Source organism: Aulonocara stuartgranti, assembly GCF_965226115.1.
Source record: "Aulonocara stuartgranti genome assembly, chromosome: 7".
Taxonomy (NCBI): domain Eukaryota; kingdom Metazoa; phylum Chordata; class Actinopteri; order Cichliformes; family Cichlidae; genus Aulonocara; species Aulonocara stuartgranti.
Window position 1 is genome coordinate 47,738,829 of NC_138945.1, and position 21,426 is coordinate 47,760,254.

At 38.3% G+C, this 21,426-nt stretch overlaps 1 protein-coding gene across 1 annotated transcript; it reads left to right on the top strand.

Moving 5' to 3' along the window:
- Positions 1-364: 364 nt before the first annotated feature.
- Positions 365-11,322, top strand: alkbh3 (alkB homolog 3, alpha-ketoglutarate dependent dioxygenase). Its single transcript, XM_082538946.1, has 10 exons — positions 365-465; positions 2,567-2,652; positions 2,860-2,969; positions 3,065-3,099; positions 3,237-3,284; positions 3,958-4,061; positions 6,503-6,591; positions 6,839-7,048; positions 7,409-7,507; positions 9,913-11,322. The coding sequence occupies exons 2-10, from the start codon at positions 2,577-2,579 to the stop codon at positions 10,030-10,032; spliced, it is 891 nt and encodes a 296-aa protein (XP_082395072.1). The 5' UTR covers positions 365-465; positions 2,567-2,576; the 3' UTR covers positions 10,033-11,322.
- The last annotated feature ends 10,104 nt before the right edge of the window (positions 11,323-21,426 follow it).

Below are 21,426 nucleotides of genomic sequence, written 5' to 3' on the forward strand. Positions count from 1 at the left end.
AATCAAGCCTTATCCTAAAAACATTTTGAAGCCCAATCTTATTAAGCTTGAAAAGGGAAGCTTATTAATTGACAACTGTCTTGCCTTCACCTGCACCATTTGGATATTCTAATGAATGATGGTCACTAATTAAAATGATTTATTTAAATTGTTAATTCTCACTGTCTAGAAACGTTCATTGTGTCCATGTGTTAATATACGTTCACTTTTTATGTGTTCTACAAAAATGTATTATTAGTTTTATTCGTGACATAGTTCACATTAAATTGTGCTAAAAATATATTTTAAAAAAAGAGCGGGAGAGAGGAGAGCTAGAGACGGAACTATAGTTTCACATCTCGGTTCCAGGTAGGATTTATTTTCCCTGTTACACTCTTGCCATGGCTGACAGCGCTACAGCTTAAATAAAAAAAAAAAACACCCATCTTCTCTTAGTTCTGTAGATATGCTTTAGCGACCACTTGGGTAAGTCATTCAAGTTTTTTTTCCCAACATTAGTTAGTCCTGGTATTTTCTTACGAAGTATGACATTTAAAAAGTGTTATTTAAAGTAACTTTTTGTTACGTATACTGAGCACCAAGCTAATCAAGTATTTCAGTTAAGAATAGCCAGTTTACTATCGAAATTATCCTTTAACTAAAAGGGACAGAAATTATTTCGTTTAATTATCGAACAATTTATTAAAAGCTGCTTTGTTCAATTTGATGGCTGCATATTTTATTCTCAGAAACCTTAAGATTCTACGACAAATCCAACAAATTGTGCTTTTCATTAGGCACAGAGGGAAAAGAACGTAGTACAACTACCACTCGAACAAAATATATAACTCACAACATCTGATTACGCATCACAAAGGACTGCAGATCTGAGCAGCACTCCACGCACTCACATAAAGGGAAAAAAAACTGCATGCAGGGGTAGACATTGATAAGACATTAGTAGGAGTGCCATTCTCCGTTCGACTTATAGAGTAGTATTTGGATAGTGGCAGAGTGGATTTTAAATAAAATTATGAAGACGTGATTGAAATTTAGATTTTTTGGATTGTGGTAACTATACAGAAATTACAGCCATTTTTTATACAAAGTTGCTCAGAGGTTAAAAGGTAATTGGACAAATGGATGATAAGCAGTTTCAGGGCCAGGTGAAGTCTGTTCTCTCATCTCATGATGGACTAAGAAGATAACATTTCTGGAGTTGTTTCCTTGCTTGCATATGATGTCTTTATTCTGGAACTCTCAATATGTGGTGTGAAAGAGTGATGCAAGTGTAGAAAATTCTCACAGAGGTAGGTCTATGGATCTCAGTCAATGGTGTACTTAGAGTCTACAGTCCAGAGTCACCTTCATGAATGTAAATTTACAACAAGGTGTAAATCACTGGTTACACGTAAAAACAAGATCAGGCTTTGTCCAAAAACATCTAAAACAGCTTTCACACTTAAGCTAAAAAGAATTCTGCGAACACATAAAAGCAATCTTAACCAGAATGACGGGAACAGAAGAAGAGAAGTAACTCACGATTATAAGCATAACACATTATCTGTAAAACATTGTGGAGATAATGTTATTGTGTGGGCATGTATGGTTGCCACTGTAACCGGGTCACTAGTGTTTATTGTTAATGTGACTGCTGGTACATATAGCAAGATGAATTGTGAAGTGTACAGGACTATACTCTCTGCTCATGTTCAGCCAAATGCGGCAAAACTGGTCAGGACTTGCAAATGTATGATGAGCCAAAATAACCCGCAAAAGCAACCCAAGAGTTTTTCAAGGAAAAGAAATTAAATATTCTTCAAAAGCTGAGTTAGTCAGTCACCTGACACTTGGAGGAAACTTTAAATTACTGATGACAAAGGTGAAGACTGGGAGACCCACAACCAAGCAGCAATTGAAGGTGGCTCTCAAAGGCTGTGGGTTCTAGACTTAAGACAGTCATTAACTATAAAGCAGTATTAAAAACAGTCCTTATGTTTACAATTGTATTAATTTATCCAATTAATTTTGGGGGGCTATATATACGAAAAACATTTAAAAAGCTATAACTCCTAAATTTTTAATGCTGTATTTTTGTTAAGCCCCTTGAATTAAAGAAGGAAATCTTGATAGATGAACTGAACTCCAGTGTGGTGTTGTACAGGTGGGAGAATATTGTCCAAATACTTCTGGTTGTAAAAGATCTTTATCAGTTCTGATATTGACTCTTCATGATTTGTTTTTGTCTCATTATCTCACAGTGTTGAAACTGCTGAATAGAATAAAGGCTCACATGCGTGAAAACGTTCCACTGTCAAATGTTTGACATTCCCGTTTTGCAGTGTACAGCTGTCAAAAAAAACATGCCAGCATTGACTAAAAAGCTTGATAAGCTTGAGATTAGAGTCAGGTAGCTAAGATAATCTAGAACTGGTTCTTAGTTAGGAACTGTTCTCGATTCTTCCCTAATGTCAGTTTGTGTGAATTCCTTTTTATGATATGGCGTGTACAGAGCCAGTTTCTGTGTTCAAATAAAGAAATCCTATAGTTGTGAATGAATCTGTTTCTCTTCTTTCTCACATCATAGACTTGATGTGATGTCAGATAAGCGTCAGCGTGCCAGAGTTCAGGGCTGCTGGGCGAAACGACTGCCAAAACACTCAAGTCCAACAGGTAAATCAAAGTGTAGTGTGTACTGTGAAATGCAGGATTTGCATGCTTTTGCCAGCTCAGGTCATTCATAGAGGTAGATAAAAAATATATATATATAAGGAATTTTCTTCCTCTCTTATGAAATACAGTTATGTGTTTAAATAAGTGTGATAAATTGGGCTGACATTTACGTAGGAAACAAGATTTTTATTCTGTTTTTTTAAACAGGTGCAGGCCCAAATTGCAATGAATCCAAAAATGCCAACGTGGCCTCTGGTTCTTGGGGTTTTGGGCCTCAGAAAACAACTAAAACCTTTGAGTTTCTCCAGCCCTCCCAGGTAGACTGTCCACGTGAAGAAGTCAAAATGAGTCTTTGCTGCCAATAAAAATGAATGTGAGGATACTACTTTTTTTTTTTTTTCCTTTATTGCAGCCAATTAGAGATGTGCCACCAGAGAAGATGATAGAGTAAGTTACTAATTTCAATCTTTACTTCCACAGCTTTGTTTTTATGACAGATAACGTTTTTAATCACACAATTTTTAAGGTGGCTTAGTGAGTCCTCTACTACATACTTTTAACGTGATTCATTTTGTTCTGGTCAGACAGGCAGGTGATTTTGAGATCAGCCATGGACCATCAGGGGTGTCCAGGTGTGTAAAAAACAATTAAATGGAAAATAGCTGAATGTGTGTTTATTGAACATTGCACAAATCAGTGCCTGAGTTTTAAATCCACTAGGTGGCAGTGGTCGCATAATAAATATGCTTTTTCTTAATAAAAGTCATGCTTTTTACTTTATGGTCCCCAGTAAAACACATAAAATGAGCTTTGTTTTTAATAATTAAGTATATTTCATAACTTGTGCTTTATTATATAGTGGAAGGTACAATTAGGCTATTTTCACATAGATTTTTAGCATGTCAATTTTGATTTTATTGTTATTAGAAAAATCTGATTTACAGAGAGACAATGTTATTGTAGTCTGTATTTTGTTACCGAGGTTCAGTTTGAATTTTAGCAGGTCATTTTGTGAGCTTAACAGAATGGTTGTAGTGGATAATAAACCAAAAGTAACTGTCAGTCATTTGATTTTGCTATTTGATCTGGATGTTGAAAAATTTTACTATTTTACACAAGAGCCTTTTCCCTGTGTATTTAAGGTTACACGTTCATATTGTTAAGGAGGAATTTTATGCCTTACAGAAATAATTGGAATGCCCAGACTTTAAACTCTTAGAAAACCAGGGTAAAGTACATACTGTATACTCTTACTTTATGTTTATGGGGATTTAGTCTGTGTCTATTTATCTTTCATCTGTCGAGGCTGCGGCTGCTGCCTGGATTTCTCTCCCCAGAAGAGGCCGACTGGATGTTCAGTAAGCTGCTTGCAGAGCTTCCATGGTCCCAAAAGACCAACTACAGACAAGGTGAGCACTGGTTTCTTAACAGTGTAAACTAGGTGAAATGTGAGTTTGTGGTTTGTAGAGAGGAGCGTAAAGAAGGATTCCCCACTGCAGGAAGTTTGCTGTTGGATTCAGGTTTGTTCCTGTTTCATGTATGTGCAGTGGTGACCTTTTAAAACAGTTTTCGGTACATGTATTTTAAAAGTACTTAAAGATCTCTAAATAATAACAGAATACTTTTTGTTGGCAATAGATTTGGGTAATTGTTTAATATACTCTTTTTTTAAAATTATAGCTTTTTAATGCAAAGTTTTCCAAATCCAACTAGGTGCCTTGCTCATGTGGTAATTTGTGTATGAACTTTATTTTGAAAAAAAAGCTGACACTGAGAACACTCACATTGTATTCCATATACGGTGACAGACGATATACAGGGGAATGTGCTGAGATGAAGCCAGACTTTGCCTCACAATCGTCCTTTTCTCTCAGCTGGCTCTTGTCCATCTTTTGTGCAATTCTGCAGTAGCTACACAGCAAACAAACAGAATGATGAAGACAAGTGGTCATGATTTCCAAACACTCACCACAGACACAGGGTGTGAAATCATCAATGTTTGGGTTAAGGAAGAGTGGAAAAAGAAGTGGTGGCTGGCTCTTTAATGTATCACCACTCCTTCATTTATCCTGCCCTGCTTTAAAACAACCTTTAAATGCACTGACTCAGTTTTTCCGATCATTTGGTCTCACAACTTTGAAATGGATACTTTGAATGGGTTTGGCTTTTGCTTATCTTTCTGGCATTTGAGAGTTGATAAATAATAATGTAATAATGTAATAATTCAGCACCATAAAAAGCAATGGCTGCTCAAGCAGTTTGTTTTGGTTTCACCGTATTCTGATACCAGACGGCTGGCCAAAATACACCGAAGGCAAAAAATTGTTTCTTGGAAGAGAACTATTGGTTTCCCAAGAAAGGGAGGTACACTCAGACCCACAGAGGAAGACAGAGAAATTGGATTTAGATGTTTACGTGACCCCTGTTAGAAAACCAGTGACAAAACAGGCGATTATTGTACATGTTTGTTAGACACTGAAAGAAAATCCAGTAAGAACAAATTTGTCAGTTTTCTGCCCTGACTGAATTGCCTTCATCAAATTACTGACGCAATATAGAGATTGATTTGATGGTTTACTCTATGAAACTGTCCACAGGCAGAGGTCTGGATTGGGGTTTGAGTGGTTGAGTGTTTTATACTCAAAAGACCAATCCATCCATTTCTGCAGTTTATCTGGGTCTGGGTTGTTGTGGACATCAGTCTAAACAGAAACACCCAGACCTCCCTCTTTCTGGCCACATCCTACAGCTCTTTAGGGAGAATACCAAGATGTTCCCAAGCCAGCCAAGAGGTGTAATCTCTCCAGTGTCTCCTGGGTCTGCCTTCTCCCTCACCTATAAGGTACCCATAAGGCATCCTGGTCAGATGCCCATCTCAAATGGCTCCTTTAGATGTGGAGGATCAGCAGCTCTACTCCAAGACACTCTTGAAGGGCCGAGCCCCCCACTCTATCCCTAGAGCTGAGCAAAGCCACGCTATGGAAGCTTGTTTCTACAAGTGTACCCACCCCTGCCTCTCACTAAGGTGCAACTCCAGAGTGAAACAGAATCCATCCCCTCTCCAGGAGACTGGTTGTAATTGTGTGTTCAGGCAAGCCTTACCATATCTAGCCAGTATCTCTCCACCTGAAGCGGTAGCTTAGACTTCTTCGTGTTCATGGGAGGTGGTGTTCCATATACCCAAAGCCCGTTTCAGCAAGTTTGAATCAGACCGCCAAGTCCCCCGCTTTTGACTGCCACCTGATTGCCTCCACAAATCACCACATCATTGTGGTGGAGGGGTTTGTGTACTCTGGTGATCCTAGGTCCCATATTGTTAGGGCATTTTGTCCCTGGTAGGGTCTCCCAAGGCAAATTGGTTCTAGATGAAGGGACAGACGAAGTGCGATTCACAAGACCTTTATGTAGGAAAAACCAGTGGGCCAGTGTACCACACTCAGATTAGGGTTAACGGAGCCAGACCCAAGGGTGGGCCTTGTCAATGAGCATCTGATGGTTGGGAATTAGCCTGCAGTGCTGGTCAGGCTCAGCTCAAAAGAGCCACATGGACACATTTCCTGTGGACCAACCACATGCAGGAGGGACCGTAGGGGCCCGGTACAGTGTGCATCAGATAAAATTTCTGTTATTAACCCGGAAATACTAGCACAGCTCTTTTATTTAAGCTTTCAAATAACCACGTTATTTTTTTGTGTGTGTGTGCACTAAGACTGGGTATCAAATATCAGCAGATTTTAAATATTCACAGAAATGTGTCCCCCACTGTGCAATACCAAAAAAAACTTTTGTCTCTTGTTTAATCTGGGCAATTTCCTGATCTGTTTGGATGTGTGCGTGTATTCTGGTCCAGGTGAAGCATACGAGGAACCCAGGCTGACCTGCTGGTATGGAGAGCTCCCATATACCTATGCTCGCTCCACAATGGCTGCAAACATGCAGGTTTGACAACTGTAACAAAAATGTGACAGAATTTTTTTTTTTCACACAATCTCTGGCAAAGTCTTTGGTTTGTAGTCTAATTGTAGGGAGAATAAAAATTGATCTAAACAGAGTGAAATATTTGCTTTTGTTATATTATTTTAACATTGAGTCTTTCATTTTCCTCATTCATCATTCTGTTTTTCTATCCTTTTGTCATACATTCATTTGCTGAACTCTGCGTATTGTTCTTGCTTTTTCCTCCAAGTGGCATCCATTGCTGGTAAACCTTTGCAAGGCAGTGGAGCATGCGACTGGATGTAGCTTCAACTCCCTGTTGTGTAACTTGTATCGGGATGGCCATGACAGCATTGGCTGGCACAGTGACGACGAAGCCTCATTGGGTCCCAAGCCAACTATTGCTTCTCTTAGTCTGGGCGACACCAGAGTCTTCAGTCTCCGCAAGCAGCCTCCACCGGTGAGTTAGCTCACTGGGTTTCATTCTTAACTATAATAAAAACAAGATGAAAGTATTCTGGTAAGATGAGATCGTCTCACAACTAACTTAACTTGTGAAGAAAGGCAAGACGAGTTGGGAAGTGATCCAATCAGAAGTAATCTCCTTGTGCATTAAAGTTAGATGGACACATTTGATCTGCCTCAGGAAACAGTACAACTTGGGAGGAAGAGTGAAGCAGATTAATGGACACATTTCACATTCGATGCCCAAAAAAATGAGATGCTTTGCAAACTGTGTGAAGCAAAGCATCAGCATTAGGTGTTTGCATATAGACTGAAGATTAACCTTTGGACTGCACTGTGTGTTTTTGTCCTTTAGGAGGAGAAGGGTGACTACACTTACGTGGAGCGGATTCGGATTCCTCTGAGTCATGGCACACTTCTGCTGATGGAAGGAGCCACACAGGACGACTGGCAGGTAGGCTCCACCAGGCAGGCAATAAAGTTAAGCCTTGATTACGCTCTCCAAGCCCGCTAAGGTTTGCTTAGGGCTGAGTGATGTAAACTTTGTCATCAAAAAGTGAGTGTGAGTGTAATAGTAATCGCTACTAAGCTGCTGGGTCTTCAGTGAGTATGACCAAAGCTTTATTCAAAGAGAGTCCAGCTACAGGATAGATTCAGGCAGAAATTAAGGTGCCGGGTCATTCGCACTACACCAGGGGTGTCTCAAGGGCCAGTTTCCTGCAGGTTTTAGATTTGTCCTTGATCCAAAACAGCTGATTTAAATGGTTAAGCATGTCTTGAAGTTCTCCAGAAGCTGCTAATGAACTCATCATTTGATTCAGGTGTGTTGACCCAGGGTGAGATCTAAAACCTGCAGGACACAGGCCCCTGAGGCCTGGAGTTCGATACCCCTGCACTACACGTTGCCAGATTTATTTGTTAGCTAACTCACATTACATATTAGAAATCAACTATACACATATTATGAGTTGGTTCCTGTGTTCCATTTGTAAGGATAAAGTGCAGAAAAATGAAAATATAAAACTCACATATTATTACTTCAATGTTTGGCTTAGCTGTTGGACCTAATTAACCTGCTTGGTAACAATGATTTTATCCATTATACTATATTTACTGTCAAAATGAACAACATACATCTTCAGATAACAGAAGAACACTGATAGTTTGTTTTTAAGGTTCTTTTCAGCCTGTTTTACATATAGTTTTGTACTGTGATGCTTTTGTAAAATATCTTTCTTGCACAAACTAAGTTATTATTAAAACAGCAACCTTGAAAAAAACACTTCCAATGAAACACTGGACATTCACACTGAATAGTCTCCTTGCTGTTGTGCGATAGAGGAGTGTTAGTGCTTCTGACTCACCATGTGAGCATATAGATGTGTGGTGAAGGCAGTCAGGTTCCTCTTGCCTGGACAACCAGTAACAAGGATGAATGGAGAGGCCTGGAGAGAAGAGTAAGGCTTCAACCTAATGAGAGTCTTCTTTCTTTTCTTTTCTTTTTTTTTACGATCAAAGTCAGAGCAGCCAGATTTATATGAGTGCAAGGCTCTTGTGTATGTAACAGAGAGAGTAGCTGGGTTCTGTTGAAAATAACTGGATCACACTCAGGTATGAGAATGAGTTATTACAGCATATTACAGCTGCTTGAATTTCATTATGGCCAAATCTGTTTGCAGAGCAGGTAAAATGGGCCATGCTGTTTAGGTATCTTTTTAAACTTTGTTCAAGGATGCATAGCAAAACATAGACGCTTGGAGAGACGCTCACACTTGGCTCTTAATTCCTATGAAAGCAATAAGGACACTTTCATATTTTCACTGGACTATACAGAGTTGTGTGGAGAAAAAAAATTCCACCTGGCTGTACATATATAAAACGGTTTATTACATAAGCAAATTTAAACAAGTTTTGTCCACCGCTAGAGGAATTCAATGATCAAAACAATACCACTGATATAAATCAGGACGGGCTCCAAATGGAGCTATCCTCAACTTTCCACTACACAATGTTCACTTACTAAAAACTAAGTGAGGTGAGAGAGTGAGAGATACAAGTTGGGGCAAGGAGATGAAAAAGGTTTGAGCTGAAAGAAGGAGAGGATAAGGTCACAGGTGTTTTATGACGACACCCTCCTGAGTAACTTAACAGGGGCTTCATTACTCTCTTTCAAGAAAAAGATCACTTCAGACATTAATTCTATCTCCATTATTGCAGTCATGGTTGGCCTAACAAAACCATCTGGTTCACGGAGCAAGGTTTAGAAGTGGTGGCTAAATATTTAACTAAACCCATCAGTCCTGCTAAAGTACTTCACGTGTTTGAAAATGGATACAGGAATCATTCTGTGTTTACGTAGCTCTTTTTTTCTTTTCACACTGTTGTGTATAAGCAAACCTTGCACCTCCTTCTCAGATTTTGATGGAGGTGTAGTGGTGTTTCTGCACTTGTGTGTGTCGTTGAGTCCACAAGCTGCACAAAATGTATGAAGGCCATTATTTTCTTGTGCAAAAGGTAGTAGTGCTGGCTTTGCACAGGTGAATAAATCGGACTTTTCCATGTCTGATGGTGTTTCTCCGGACTGTATACTTGTGTTGTTGTTCGTTTGTTTTCTCAGATTTGTCTATTATCACTTTACACTCTTTTTTTCTACATAGAACAAAATATAGCTGGCCTAGCTCATGGCTATTCATACATTTCTTTCTTTTGATTCTAGTGGAAAATTTGTAGATGTTGCCCATTAATAGAAACTTAATAGAGCAATACTTGCCCAAGATTGTTAATTGCTCATTTATTCTTTCATAAAAATGTAGTGTAACTTTTAAATATGTTGCTTATGAGTCTCTCTGTTCCCACCAGCATCAAGTGGCTAAAGAGTACCATGACAGGGGCCCACGCATCAACTTGACCTTCAGAACTATCTACCCGGAGCCAGAGGGCCAGAGGCCGGGTACCAAAATGCGATTCACAGCCAAGTGACTGTAAATCTTCCTCAGAGTCGGGTACTTGAAGCTGAAGAAACTCTGATTCTACATTTCAAACAGAGTGCTAGATCTGAGGTGTGAACGGCTCTGCTTGGATTTCCAGACTGTGTAAGTGATTATTAATATCAGTGTTGTGAGCAGTCAAGATTATCTGATATTAGTATTATATCAGAAGAGCCAAATGGCCCCTTTTACAACAATAACAGCCACACCAGCCCTGTGAATGAGAACAAGTTCCAACAACATCCATCTCTTTGGTCTGAATATTGCTTTGGTGAGTTACGTACGTTTATTTGATTTAACTTGACCTTTTGTTCAATTTTCATTTGAGCCACATTTTTTAGGCTGAGTTTTAGTTTGAAGCCAAAATGTGTGATGTCAATAGTACCATGTTATTGAAAAGTTTGTCCTAAAGCAAGATCTGAGTACTCACTGTAAGGAAATGTCCTTTAAGTAAATTTACTTAAAGCTTTCTATCTTTGGAGCTTTTTATAAAGAGCTACCACAAAAAGAGAAGAATGAAGTAAAGTGGCCACAACCACTGAAATGCATTTTATTTTTCTTTTGAATAAAAGTTAATGAGTCTCTTAAAGAGCGAGTTCATTTTGCATTGTTGCTGAAACATGTTCAAAGTCAAGGGAACACTACAATGTTAGATTCTGGAATTTATTTATTCAAATGAATGTATATTTGGTAATAAATCACTGGGGATTGCTGGAAACCTCAACTGTTCCTTTCTCTGTTGTATGTTGTGGTTCAGCTTGTTTGGTTAAAAACTCTGAGTTTGTTCACATAGAGATGACGGAAACTGGGTTTTCCATTTCAGAAAAAAGACAGATCAGGTCAAAATAAAATCTGTACATTCTCCTTCTTTATAGGACTGACTGCACTGACATTAAGGCAGCTGTCAGGTTGTCAGCAGTTCCTCCACAATGAATCATTTACCCTGCATTAGTGTAGCAGTCATATATCTGTAGGAAACTTTAGACATATAAGACACTGAGCAGTGATCAGTCTTTTTTTTTTCATTTTATGAATTCTTGGAGTTTATTGAAATAACTGATCGGTTAAAGTTTGGGAACCAAAACTTGTGTTTCCCATCTCAGAGTTAATCAGGTCAGGAGTTTACAGGTGGACCCAAAGTTTGTTAAAATGTTTATGCATGTGTGCTATTCGTTGATGGTTCTCATATCAGCACCTGCTCCTGCTTTTGAATGAACATAAGTTCTAAAACCTGCAAACTACACTTCTTCTTTGGTAAATAAAAAAAAACTTACAGGCCCTTTTTTGTTGTTTGTTGTGTTTTCTGTCTGTCAGGTTCTGTCCTGGTTAATTTTACGGTCTCTCAATATTCACGTCTCTGGAAACCTGGTTCGGATTAGGTTCACTTCTACCCTTGTACCATCTACCATCCGTTGCACTTGTCAAAGGCCAAGAATGCATCTACTTTTCACAGTCATAAAACCACTATGATGGAGCATGTCTATTCTACATAAAAAAAAATTTTAGACACAGCATCTGTAACATTTCTGTTCATTTTTTCAGATACATGAATGCTACCTTGATGAGGAATTGCTTTTGTGTCTTTGTATTCGATGAAAGCATCCAAAAAGAGAAGAGGCATTAAAAACATGGTCATGCAAATGATACAGGTATCTCAAATGCATTACACAAGGCAGATTCACATAGCCAAGGATGCACCAAGCAGCACACAGGGAAATGGTATGCTGCCATCCATGTCACTTTTTGGAATTGTTGGCAAAGTCCTAAAGCTAAAAGTTTGACCCTGTGTGGTTACAGCTCTTACTGAGCTTTCTGTATACTTAAGCTATCTTCCTGATTTTTTTTGTTTGGACATAAAACTACTATAATAATAAATTAGGGATACATTCTGTGTATTAACATTTTACTAGTAACTTTTTATGGAAGGATTGTTGTCCTGTTGTTGAATGAGAAGGCCCAAACACAGGACACAGAAGCAGGTTGAACATAAACTGATAATAGATAATAGTGAGCCTTTTTTGGCCGACTCAATGAATCCACAAGTGTAGCCCAAGAATCGTGAGAAAAAAAGGAGATGACAAAGCAGATTCTCACAAAGGGAAAGAGTTTGTACATCCTCATTTCCTCTCCACACATCTTGGTGTGGCCCACCAGACATGGAGGCATGCAAGCAGTGGAGGTGAAGGAGAATTATCCTTTATCCCTTTAAAGCCAAATATCTCCCCCATATACATACATGCACACATAAAAATGAAGACCAAGGAAATTAAGAAAAGCCTTGTTGATATATAAAGTTGTATTTATACAATGAAACACTGACAGAAACAGGCCACAGGTAGAAACAAAGAAGACAGACTGCAGACAGAGAAGATACAAGGCCGCGGTGAAAAGAAAGGGGGTTAAAGTTCTGGTAACACATAAGGAGAAGCGATTTCCGAAGAAGCACAAGAAGTGAACATTAGAAAGACAAATGCAGACTAGAAAAATAAAAGCCTTAGAAACACAGAATATCAACAGAATCAAAACAGCAACCAAACCTCCACGAACAGTAAGAGAAACACACGTGGACAACAGTCACACATGGACGATCATAATTTTACTTAGGCAGACTCAAAGTCCTGAGCTGTAATGAAAAGTTTGTCATGTAAATATTCTGGAATCTGAGCATGGTGTTTGCAAAATACAGTGAACAAGAAAGATGGTGCTCCAGGGCTGAGAAATTATGTAACCAGTGTTTTCATTATATCTAAAAAAAATTGTGATAAATGTATTTAATGGAAAATTCTTAATCAGTTTATAGTGTGGCTGTAATACGATCATGTGCTACGGTGTACAGACAATGCCTCAGGGCAGTTTTTGGTGTGTTGCTTTGTTTTTTGTCCATTTAGGTCAAACTCAATAGATGGAAAGAGCAAAGAGCTTCAGTTAAACTGGCTTTCTTCTTTGACTGTGGTCAAGACAGGTTATTTGACTGTGTATACATCCACAGAGAGGAGTGTCTCTGCAGTCAGAGTCGTTCAGGTTGATAGTCCACATTCTTTAATTGATCAAAGCTTAAAAATAAACCTACAACTAAGGATCCATTTGAACAGTTGTAACCGAGTCTCTGGGTGATTCCTAGTGATATATAATATGTGTGTGTAAATTTAGATATTAGGTCACTGGCCATGTAACCTCAACTTGTTGGTGCAAGACCAATCATACCAGCCACTCTCTGTATAGTGTATTAATAGCTGTTTGTGTGGTATGGATTGCTCAAATCTAAAAGTTCAACATAGCAAACTGATCCCTTGGTAAACACATATACAAGTATGATTTAACTATTCTAGCTGCGAGGAAATAGAAAGCCTGTTCAGATACTAAAGAATCGCATAGCAGGTCTGAAGTGCTACCTCTGACGAAAAAAAGCTGGTAAAAACAAACTGTCCTGCAGATCCAGTAAGGTCTGTGAAGACTCTAACAGCCAAGATAGCTGCAAAGAAAAAATCCAAGAAAGAGATAAAATAAAATGGATTCAATGATTGATGATAAACCAATCATTATGTAATCAGCTGGCTACATACAAAGTAAGGTATCTACTACTCAGCAGAGTTGGTTCAGTCTTGACAAAGCTTCATGTTTTAAAGTACAAGTTAGTGAGATATGTTTTGATTAATGTAATGCGTTGAGTAACTTCCCTGTGATTAGCTGATTAATCTAATCAGCTAATCACAGAGAAGTTACTCAACGCATTTAGGCATGTAGTCAAGATCAAAACAACCTTAGTATCAGAATGGGTAAGAAAGAAGATTTTAAGAGACTTAACATCCTGTTATTGGTGAATATTTCTGCTGATCTGTTGGGATTCCCACACAGTCAACTCTTGGGTTTACAGAGAATGATCTTAAGACGGGAAAATATCCAGTGAGTGGCAGTCTATGGGTGAAAATACTTTGCTAATGCCAGAGGTGAGAGGAGAATGGCTAAACTGAGTTAATAGGAAGGTAACATTAACTCAAATAACCACTCTTTGCAAGCAAGGCATGCAAAAGAGCAAATGCATACTGCTATCAAGTCAATATAAATGATTCCAGCTCCTTGTTGATCTGTGTCATAAAGAATTAAAGTAGCTCTGAAAGTAAAATGGGATACAACACAGTATCGGCGAGGCGTAACTGCAGACAGAGAAGTGTGTTATGTCACTTAGGATTATTGAAAACTTTTGTGAGTTGTATTTTATCATACCAGTTCCAGTTTATTAAGATGCTGCTGTTTTGTTTAGTCCTGATTTATTTGATAAAAATCTTTAATTTATGCATTTATTGTTCCCTTCACAAATTTTATATGACTAACAAAATGGCATCTCTACAAGAACAATTTAGTTCAAAGGTAGATTCTGATTTACCTTTTTAAAAAAAAACATCTTTAAGATTTTAATATTTACCTTCACATATGCTGCATGTATGAAAGTTATTTTAACAACTTAATACACTTTAAACACTTGGCACTGCTAAATTGCTGCAAAGACTCATGGTAAACATGTCTCTCTTTTTTTACCCACAAACAGGTGCTCACCTTCACTAATAATTTAAAGTATTTGGTGCAGCTAAGTGGTTGAGGGATGTGAATGGTAGGGAAGATGGACACTAAAAAATCAAATCTGTCAACCACCAGAAGAGTTCACAGGGATGCGATATTTGATTTTCTGTTTCAGATTGGGCCGTATTCAAGCACATTTAGCATTTACTACATTAAAAAAAAGAAAAGATTAGATTTCAGGTTTTGAACAGCCCTGTGGGATATAGTCACTGACACTGTAAACTCCCTGCAGCGCTCACTTAACTCAATTTTCCATGTACCTTTGCATCAGTACAGCACCTACGGTAACCATGACAACTTCCTTGATGGTCTAAACTGTCTGTAATGCCTCTCTGGAAGACTGAAGATTTTGAGAGAGTTAATGAGGGAGACCCTCACTTGTAACAGAGTGAATGTTACAAGTTGTATAACGGGTCCTAGGAAATGTAGCATGCTGTGCCCAAATTTCAGTGCCTGCTTAAAGTTGGGACTAAAGAGGCACAGAACATTTTGTATGTGACAGAAACATCACGTTGTTAGAAGGTTTGGGCTGAACACTGTTTGGTAATGTTCCAGATCACAGCCCATTTCCTGTAGCAAATCCTGCACCTGCTTCCCAATTCCTGGCTGCCTTCTAATTGCTCTGAAGATTTACATCTGTAATAATCAGAATCAAGAAATTAAGTAGAAGAATTTTTTATATGAACATTGTTGCTAATATTGTATAACAGCATTTTTCAATGTTTTATTAAAAACTTAAATAAATCATAATGCACTGATTTTTAGATGATTAAACATTGAAAACTTTGTATGGTGTTTCCATGTTCTCCCTGGGCCTGTTTGAAATCCCTCCAGGTACCCCAGCTTCCTCCCACAATCCTGACATACATTCATGTTAACTGACTATTCTAAACTGGCTGAAGGTGTAAATGTGGGCATCAATGATTGTCCGTCTCTCTGTGTTGGCTCTGTAACAGGTTGGTGACCTGTCTACTTTTGACTTTATGATACCTGGGATAAACTCCAGTCCATGTGAGATCCTTAAATGTAAAAGCATTTAAGAAAGTTGATGGATGGAGCATAAAATACTAAAAGGCATCAAATTCAAATGTCCGGCTCTTGAAATATGCACTAAATTCTGAATTCGATACAAACAAATCTTTGCAAATCTTTGAAAGAAGGATGACAATAGCCTGGGAAAGTTCTGTAATGCTAAAAAAAAAAACCCCACACACACACCTGGAAAATCTCAATGTTCATTAGCTTAGTTACAGGAGAAAGTTTAATATTAATTAAAATTTGATTTTAAAAAGTCTTTTGGGAAAAGCTAAATACATAATCCCAATGTTAAACACACAGTTGGCGATATCATCACCTACATTACATTAATATAAGTAAAGATTGAGAGTATGATAAAACATGTCTGTATGATACATGCAAATCTACACCAAAAAAAAAAATGGGGCATTAGCTGGACTGGAAAAACATATCCTCCCACTTTTTAAAAAAATCAACAGCTTAGACACTGCAGAAGCCAAACTTTACCTACATCTTGGTAGTGTGCAACGTTTCAATCCCACCCCCTCGTCATCAGACAATAATACACAGGCCATCAGTGGTAAATCATGTTGTTAGTCATGTAATCACATCACATGGACATGATAACCAATCAAAGTCATTTCTCATTAGTATCAAAGAGTTGACAGATAAATAATCATTATAAACCTCTGTGGCGACAGTCTGAAAGTTCATCAGGCTGTACACCTGAAGCATCATCCATTAAAAAAGAAAAAAACATTAATTAACATTATTTTGTGTATTTTTTTTATATAGTACTCAGCAATTTTTCTTTTTATATCCAATTAAATAATGATAAATGAAACTTCATTACATATAAGCAAGACTCATGTGGTTCCCTGTGAAGTAATGGGTTGACTCAGGTAGCTCTTTTGGTCTAAACCTGGTCAAGTGCTAAGACAAAGGCCTCCTAAATAAGAGCCAACAACCCACTCACCCTTGTCTGAATTCAGTGTGCTTCTCCAGGATCCATATCTTGGTTGAAGCTTCTTGGTTTTTGTTTCATATGAGTCTTTACACTTAGATCGCTTACTCACAAAAAGGTGTTGATTCATGATAGGCTGCTCTGTCTATGCTCCTGACTCTAACTATGGCCACACACTGTGAACAGACACAAGTGTCAAATAATAAACTTCTTCCAAACACTGTCACAGATAGAATGAGGTGTTCAGTCAATCAAGGGGATCTCAAAGTACAGCCGTTTCTCCTCTGGGTTGAAAAGATTCATCTGGGATCATCTGGGAGCCTGTCTAGGTCTTATAACCCCTGATAACCTCCCAGGTGAGATGCTCAAGGTGCTGTTAATCTGAAAATTCTGAGGCAGACTCAGGACCTATTTATGTTAGCTGATTTAGGAGTACCTCTACATCTCCCCCACCCTGAGAAGATCTGTAGGAAGTGAGGAAGGGAAGACATAACACGCCTGCCCCCAGTGACCCAGACCCAGATTAGTGGTGGAAAACTGACAGATGGATGGATAATGTACCTAATTAACAAAATTCTAATTAAAACTTATCATCTCCCTATATCTTCCTGTAACAGCAACACTCTAAATCTGCCTTGTAACAATTGGCATTTTCCAGGTTGCTTAGAAAGGAAACTGGAATGTAACACAATAGCTAAGGACAAAGCTGCCTGGCATTCCTGTTAGCCACTGTTTGCTTGTTCCAGATCCTGACACCTGTTGTGCAGAGCTGGAAACATTTGGATTTACAGGAGTTGCATCAGAACCACTGTTCCTGCTAAATCCTTTTATCTCTCCATGTAGCCACTGGAGCCACTTTGTGGATCACACTCAATTAGGCCATACTCCAAAGCTGTTCGTGTTCATGATGTTTACTGCTGCTGGTGCAGCCACCAGCCTCACATCAGCAGGCAGTTGTTAAATCTTCTCTAATTGCAAAGCTTTGAATAGGCTGTGTGACTTATAAGCCTCTGACAGGAAATCCACTGGGGAATATATATCCATGTAAACTAAGTACAGATGCCGTGTTACATAATGTTATAATTAAGTTACTAAGCAGCTTCCATAATGAATCTTAGGTAACGCCACTGTGCCCAAGTAAAGCTTCACTGAGGGCTGTACATTATGAACACCAGTTACAGTCAATAGTACAATTTAGCATGAATTCCCCACCCCACCATGACTTTTGATGCCCTTTAATGTGTTCTCTGTAAGAAGGGGCAGAAATTACTCAATTCTGCAATGATTGTTTTATTACAGCAGCAGAATGCATTTAGAGTTTGGTATCTGTATTCAAATCCATCTCTATAAAATTGAGGGGTAAAGAGTAACTATACACCCCCATAGGTTACTGTTGCAGGACGGGGTTAAATAGGACAGCAACAACACCGACATATACAAGCTTGAGATGGGAAATTTTACAACCAAAAAAGACTGTCCAGTTGTGCAGTTGTGTTGTGTTGGAATATGATTTGAAGAAAGTCAGAGATGTTTTGTTTTTATAACATAAGGCAACTAATCGCCTGGCTTAACTAGCTTACACTTTTCATTCCATATAACTACAGTCAGTAACTACATTTGTAGTCTCATAAAGAACCAAAACATTAGTGTTTGTATAGTTTTGATGCTTTTCGTGTTTTTGTTTGAGTGTGCTGCTGCTAACTTTAATAAGAGAATCGGTTACATGGAAAAAGAAAAGGGTAAGTACCAGCAGTGACCAACCTGTTATGTCTATTATGGGGAGGTTACATGTGTTTGATCAGTATAAACCCTAAACTTTGAGTTAAACACAATGCCATGGAGATATATAGAGTCAATTTAAAAGAGAATACTCCAGGAGCTTCTGTGAATGCCAGTGACAACTCAGCACTGGAGACCAGGTTATTATTGGTTTCCCAGACACTGGACACTTACCAAGTCCTTTCTCACAGGGGACTCCTGGGTTGTTGCAGAGCCTTTACCTTACACTACAAATTCCCTTAAGAGGGTCACTGCAGTGAATTGCAAAAGGTGAAACTTTTAACATTAAGTATCTCTTTATTAAAAGTCTACTGGGCTGACATAGTAAGCATTAATATAGCTTGAGAACCCCAAGCATAGGGAGAAGATGTACACTCAACAAAAGATTTGAACCCAGGACCCACTTACTGTGAGGCAATAGTTCCAACCACTGAGTCACCACGCTGGTTTATTTGGGTTAAAAAGCTTTCCACAGACCATCCTTGTGGACTGTATTGTTGGCTTAATATAAAATGTTGCACTGTGTGAGGAGATGAATTAACCTTGCTCTTGACCTTTGTTCTTTCTCTAACATGATAAACACAGAGGACAAGCCCAGAAAAACTGGGGCTTTCCATCATTTTTGGTTAAAAACATCGAAACATTTCACATGTCAGTTCTTCATGTTTTCATTTCAGTGGCTTGTGCCAGATTTGGAATGGTGGAAAACATGACCTCATCTTGTACTAATTTGTCTCTCCCGCTGTTTTCAGTATCTGCCCCCTGGCCCGTGAAGTCACGTCTTTCCTGTGTGAGTTTTAGAAGCAGGCGCTAATGTCTCATGTTAACAGATGCATCGTCAGTGGCATCTTATAACTGATTGTAATGCATCACCAACGTGCTAACGCTGCACAGACTTCACAGTGGTGTATACAGTCCATCCATTACAAGTGATCATACACGTGAATCCACTGACAGTAGCTTATTATCAACAGATCCAGAGTACACTGGACACAAAGTAGGCGCACCTTAACTCGGGAATCAGAAGGATGGAAAGCAGGACATAACCTCTGAACAGCTATAGGAGGAAAATTCTTGAAAAGCCCTCAAGGTGGACGTACCAAGAATGAAGCCAGGGGTCTTCGCTGTATTTGACCTTTATGTGTCCTTGATGAAGCTGTTTTGATTTGTACCACTAGCTCGCTGTCAGAATGTGCATGAGTGAGCCAGTAGGGCAATTGATATTCAGATGTTTAACTTCCACTATTAAAAAAGACTTACACTTTTTAGCAAAAGCTTAAAGTGGATTTAAACTTTGCAAATGTAACCTGGAACGCATCTCTTCCTCTAATAAAAGTGCAAACACAAGAATACAACAAAAACTATCTTTTACCTGCAAGACTTACGGCATAATGTGTCTGTGGGTGCACGTGACTGCAGCATAAACAGACACGGTGTTCCTGCATGTGAATTCTTCCCAGTCTCAAGTCTCAGTTTATAAATAACCGTGTTGTCCCTATGAAGTCTTACGGAGTTGGTCTCCAGAGAGGGAGGGAAAGGGGACCAGTCCAAGGGCTAGAAAAAGAGTGGCTTGATTTTTACTAGCAGTTTTGGTAAACAGTACTAAACCCACGTCGCTTTATAAGACTACACTGGGGGTTACAGAGGGAGTCCTCTACCACATATTGCACTTGTTTTAAATGTGTAAATATTAAAAGCTAACAGTAGCCTTTGCTGGGATGGTTAACCTTGCTTATCTTAAACAGGGAAATAGTTACCCTAGCTCTTTCCAAATGTTAGCAATGTACCTCGGAGCAACTGTAATAGTAACATGTTTAAATATACTGTATATCTTCATTTTGTTAGCTCAGTTTGGTAAATCCATTTGGTCAGCATGTTTCAGTTTCAGGCATGCAGGCACGCTATGTGCTGTTACGTTAGTGTTTTGTTTCATGTAGTAGTTAATAATCTCTTCTTAATAATAAAGATATTTTAAATGTGCATGGTTATTGTTCTTTGTGAAGAACAAGAAACGAAGTAAAGTATTTGAGTTTTGCAGCTTGACTTGACTTTGCTGCTTCCCTCCTTTCTCCAGCTCACTGACATTTTGTGGTGGGTACAGGAGGATTTGCATGTTCAGGAATGTGGCCTGTGGAGTGTACCTCCCCTTTTGAACTTGTATTTCTGAGTAATGGGTTTCATGCTCGCTCTCGCTCTTTAAATTCTGTTAAAGTATGCTAGATTGCAATGGCTCGTTTTTATTAGTGAAATATTTAACATATTTAATCAATAGCTTAAAATCATATTGTTGCATTTGTCTTTTGGCCAATGGATTTTTTAAAAATGTATTTAGTGTTGGACATAGAGATTTCTACAACAGAGTATTAGGGCAACAAGACCAAATATATTCTTGATCATTTTGAGAATAAAGACAAAAATCTATTTTCAGAAAAAAGGCAAAATGTGGAGTTTTGCATCCTTTTTATTATAAGAGGCTGTAACCATTGATAAACCATAACGATCATATGTATCTACATCTGTATGTATATTAACTTCTCCTTAACAGGTGGGCCACTCTGAATGTGAAACTTAATGCTAACATTATCACACATACAGCAATTACTAACAATTACATGATTTTTTTTTAATCTATAAAAAAATGCCAGTTTGTATCCTTGACAGAATTTAGTTTGACTCATTGCTAAATATAGAATAAAGAATTTGAAAAAGCTCTGCAGGCCTGAATATTATATGGAACTAAATGGCAAGCACCAAAAAAACAAAGAAAAAAAATGTAAACTCTCTATATGTTTCATGCAGATAGTATTTCCTTTTTACTTTACTAAACCCATCAACCAAAAGAAGCACTGCACTGCAGAGCTCACTGATGGACACAACAGTAATATTTACATTGCCACACTACAAGTGGAAAATGAGACATTCATAACAGGTCAAGGGTGAAACAGCTGGTGAGTGCAGTTTGTTACAACAAGGCAAAAATAAATAAACTTTTAATGATATTTATGTTTTTTTTATTATATTGTTCTCTTTTCTGAGCTTTAATGTGTT

What these genes read in the sequence shown, in the direction of transcription:
- alkbh3 (XM_082538946.1), top strand. Translation starts at nt 2,577, where the DNA reads ATGTCAGATAAGCGTCAGCGTGCCAGAGTTCAGGGCTGCTGGGCGAAA. An exon ending in AAAACACTCAAGTCCAACAG is followed by an intron (nt 2,653 to 2,859) that starts GTAAATCAAAGT and finishes TTTTTTAAACAG; the next exon opens with GTGCAGGCCCAAATTGCAAT. An exon ending in AAAGACCAACTACAGACAAG is followed by an intron (nt 4,062 to 6,502) that starts GTGAGCACTGGT and finishes ATTCTGGTCCAG; the next exon opens with GTGAAGCATACGAGGAACCC.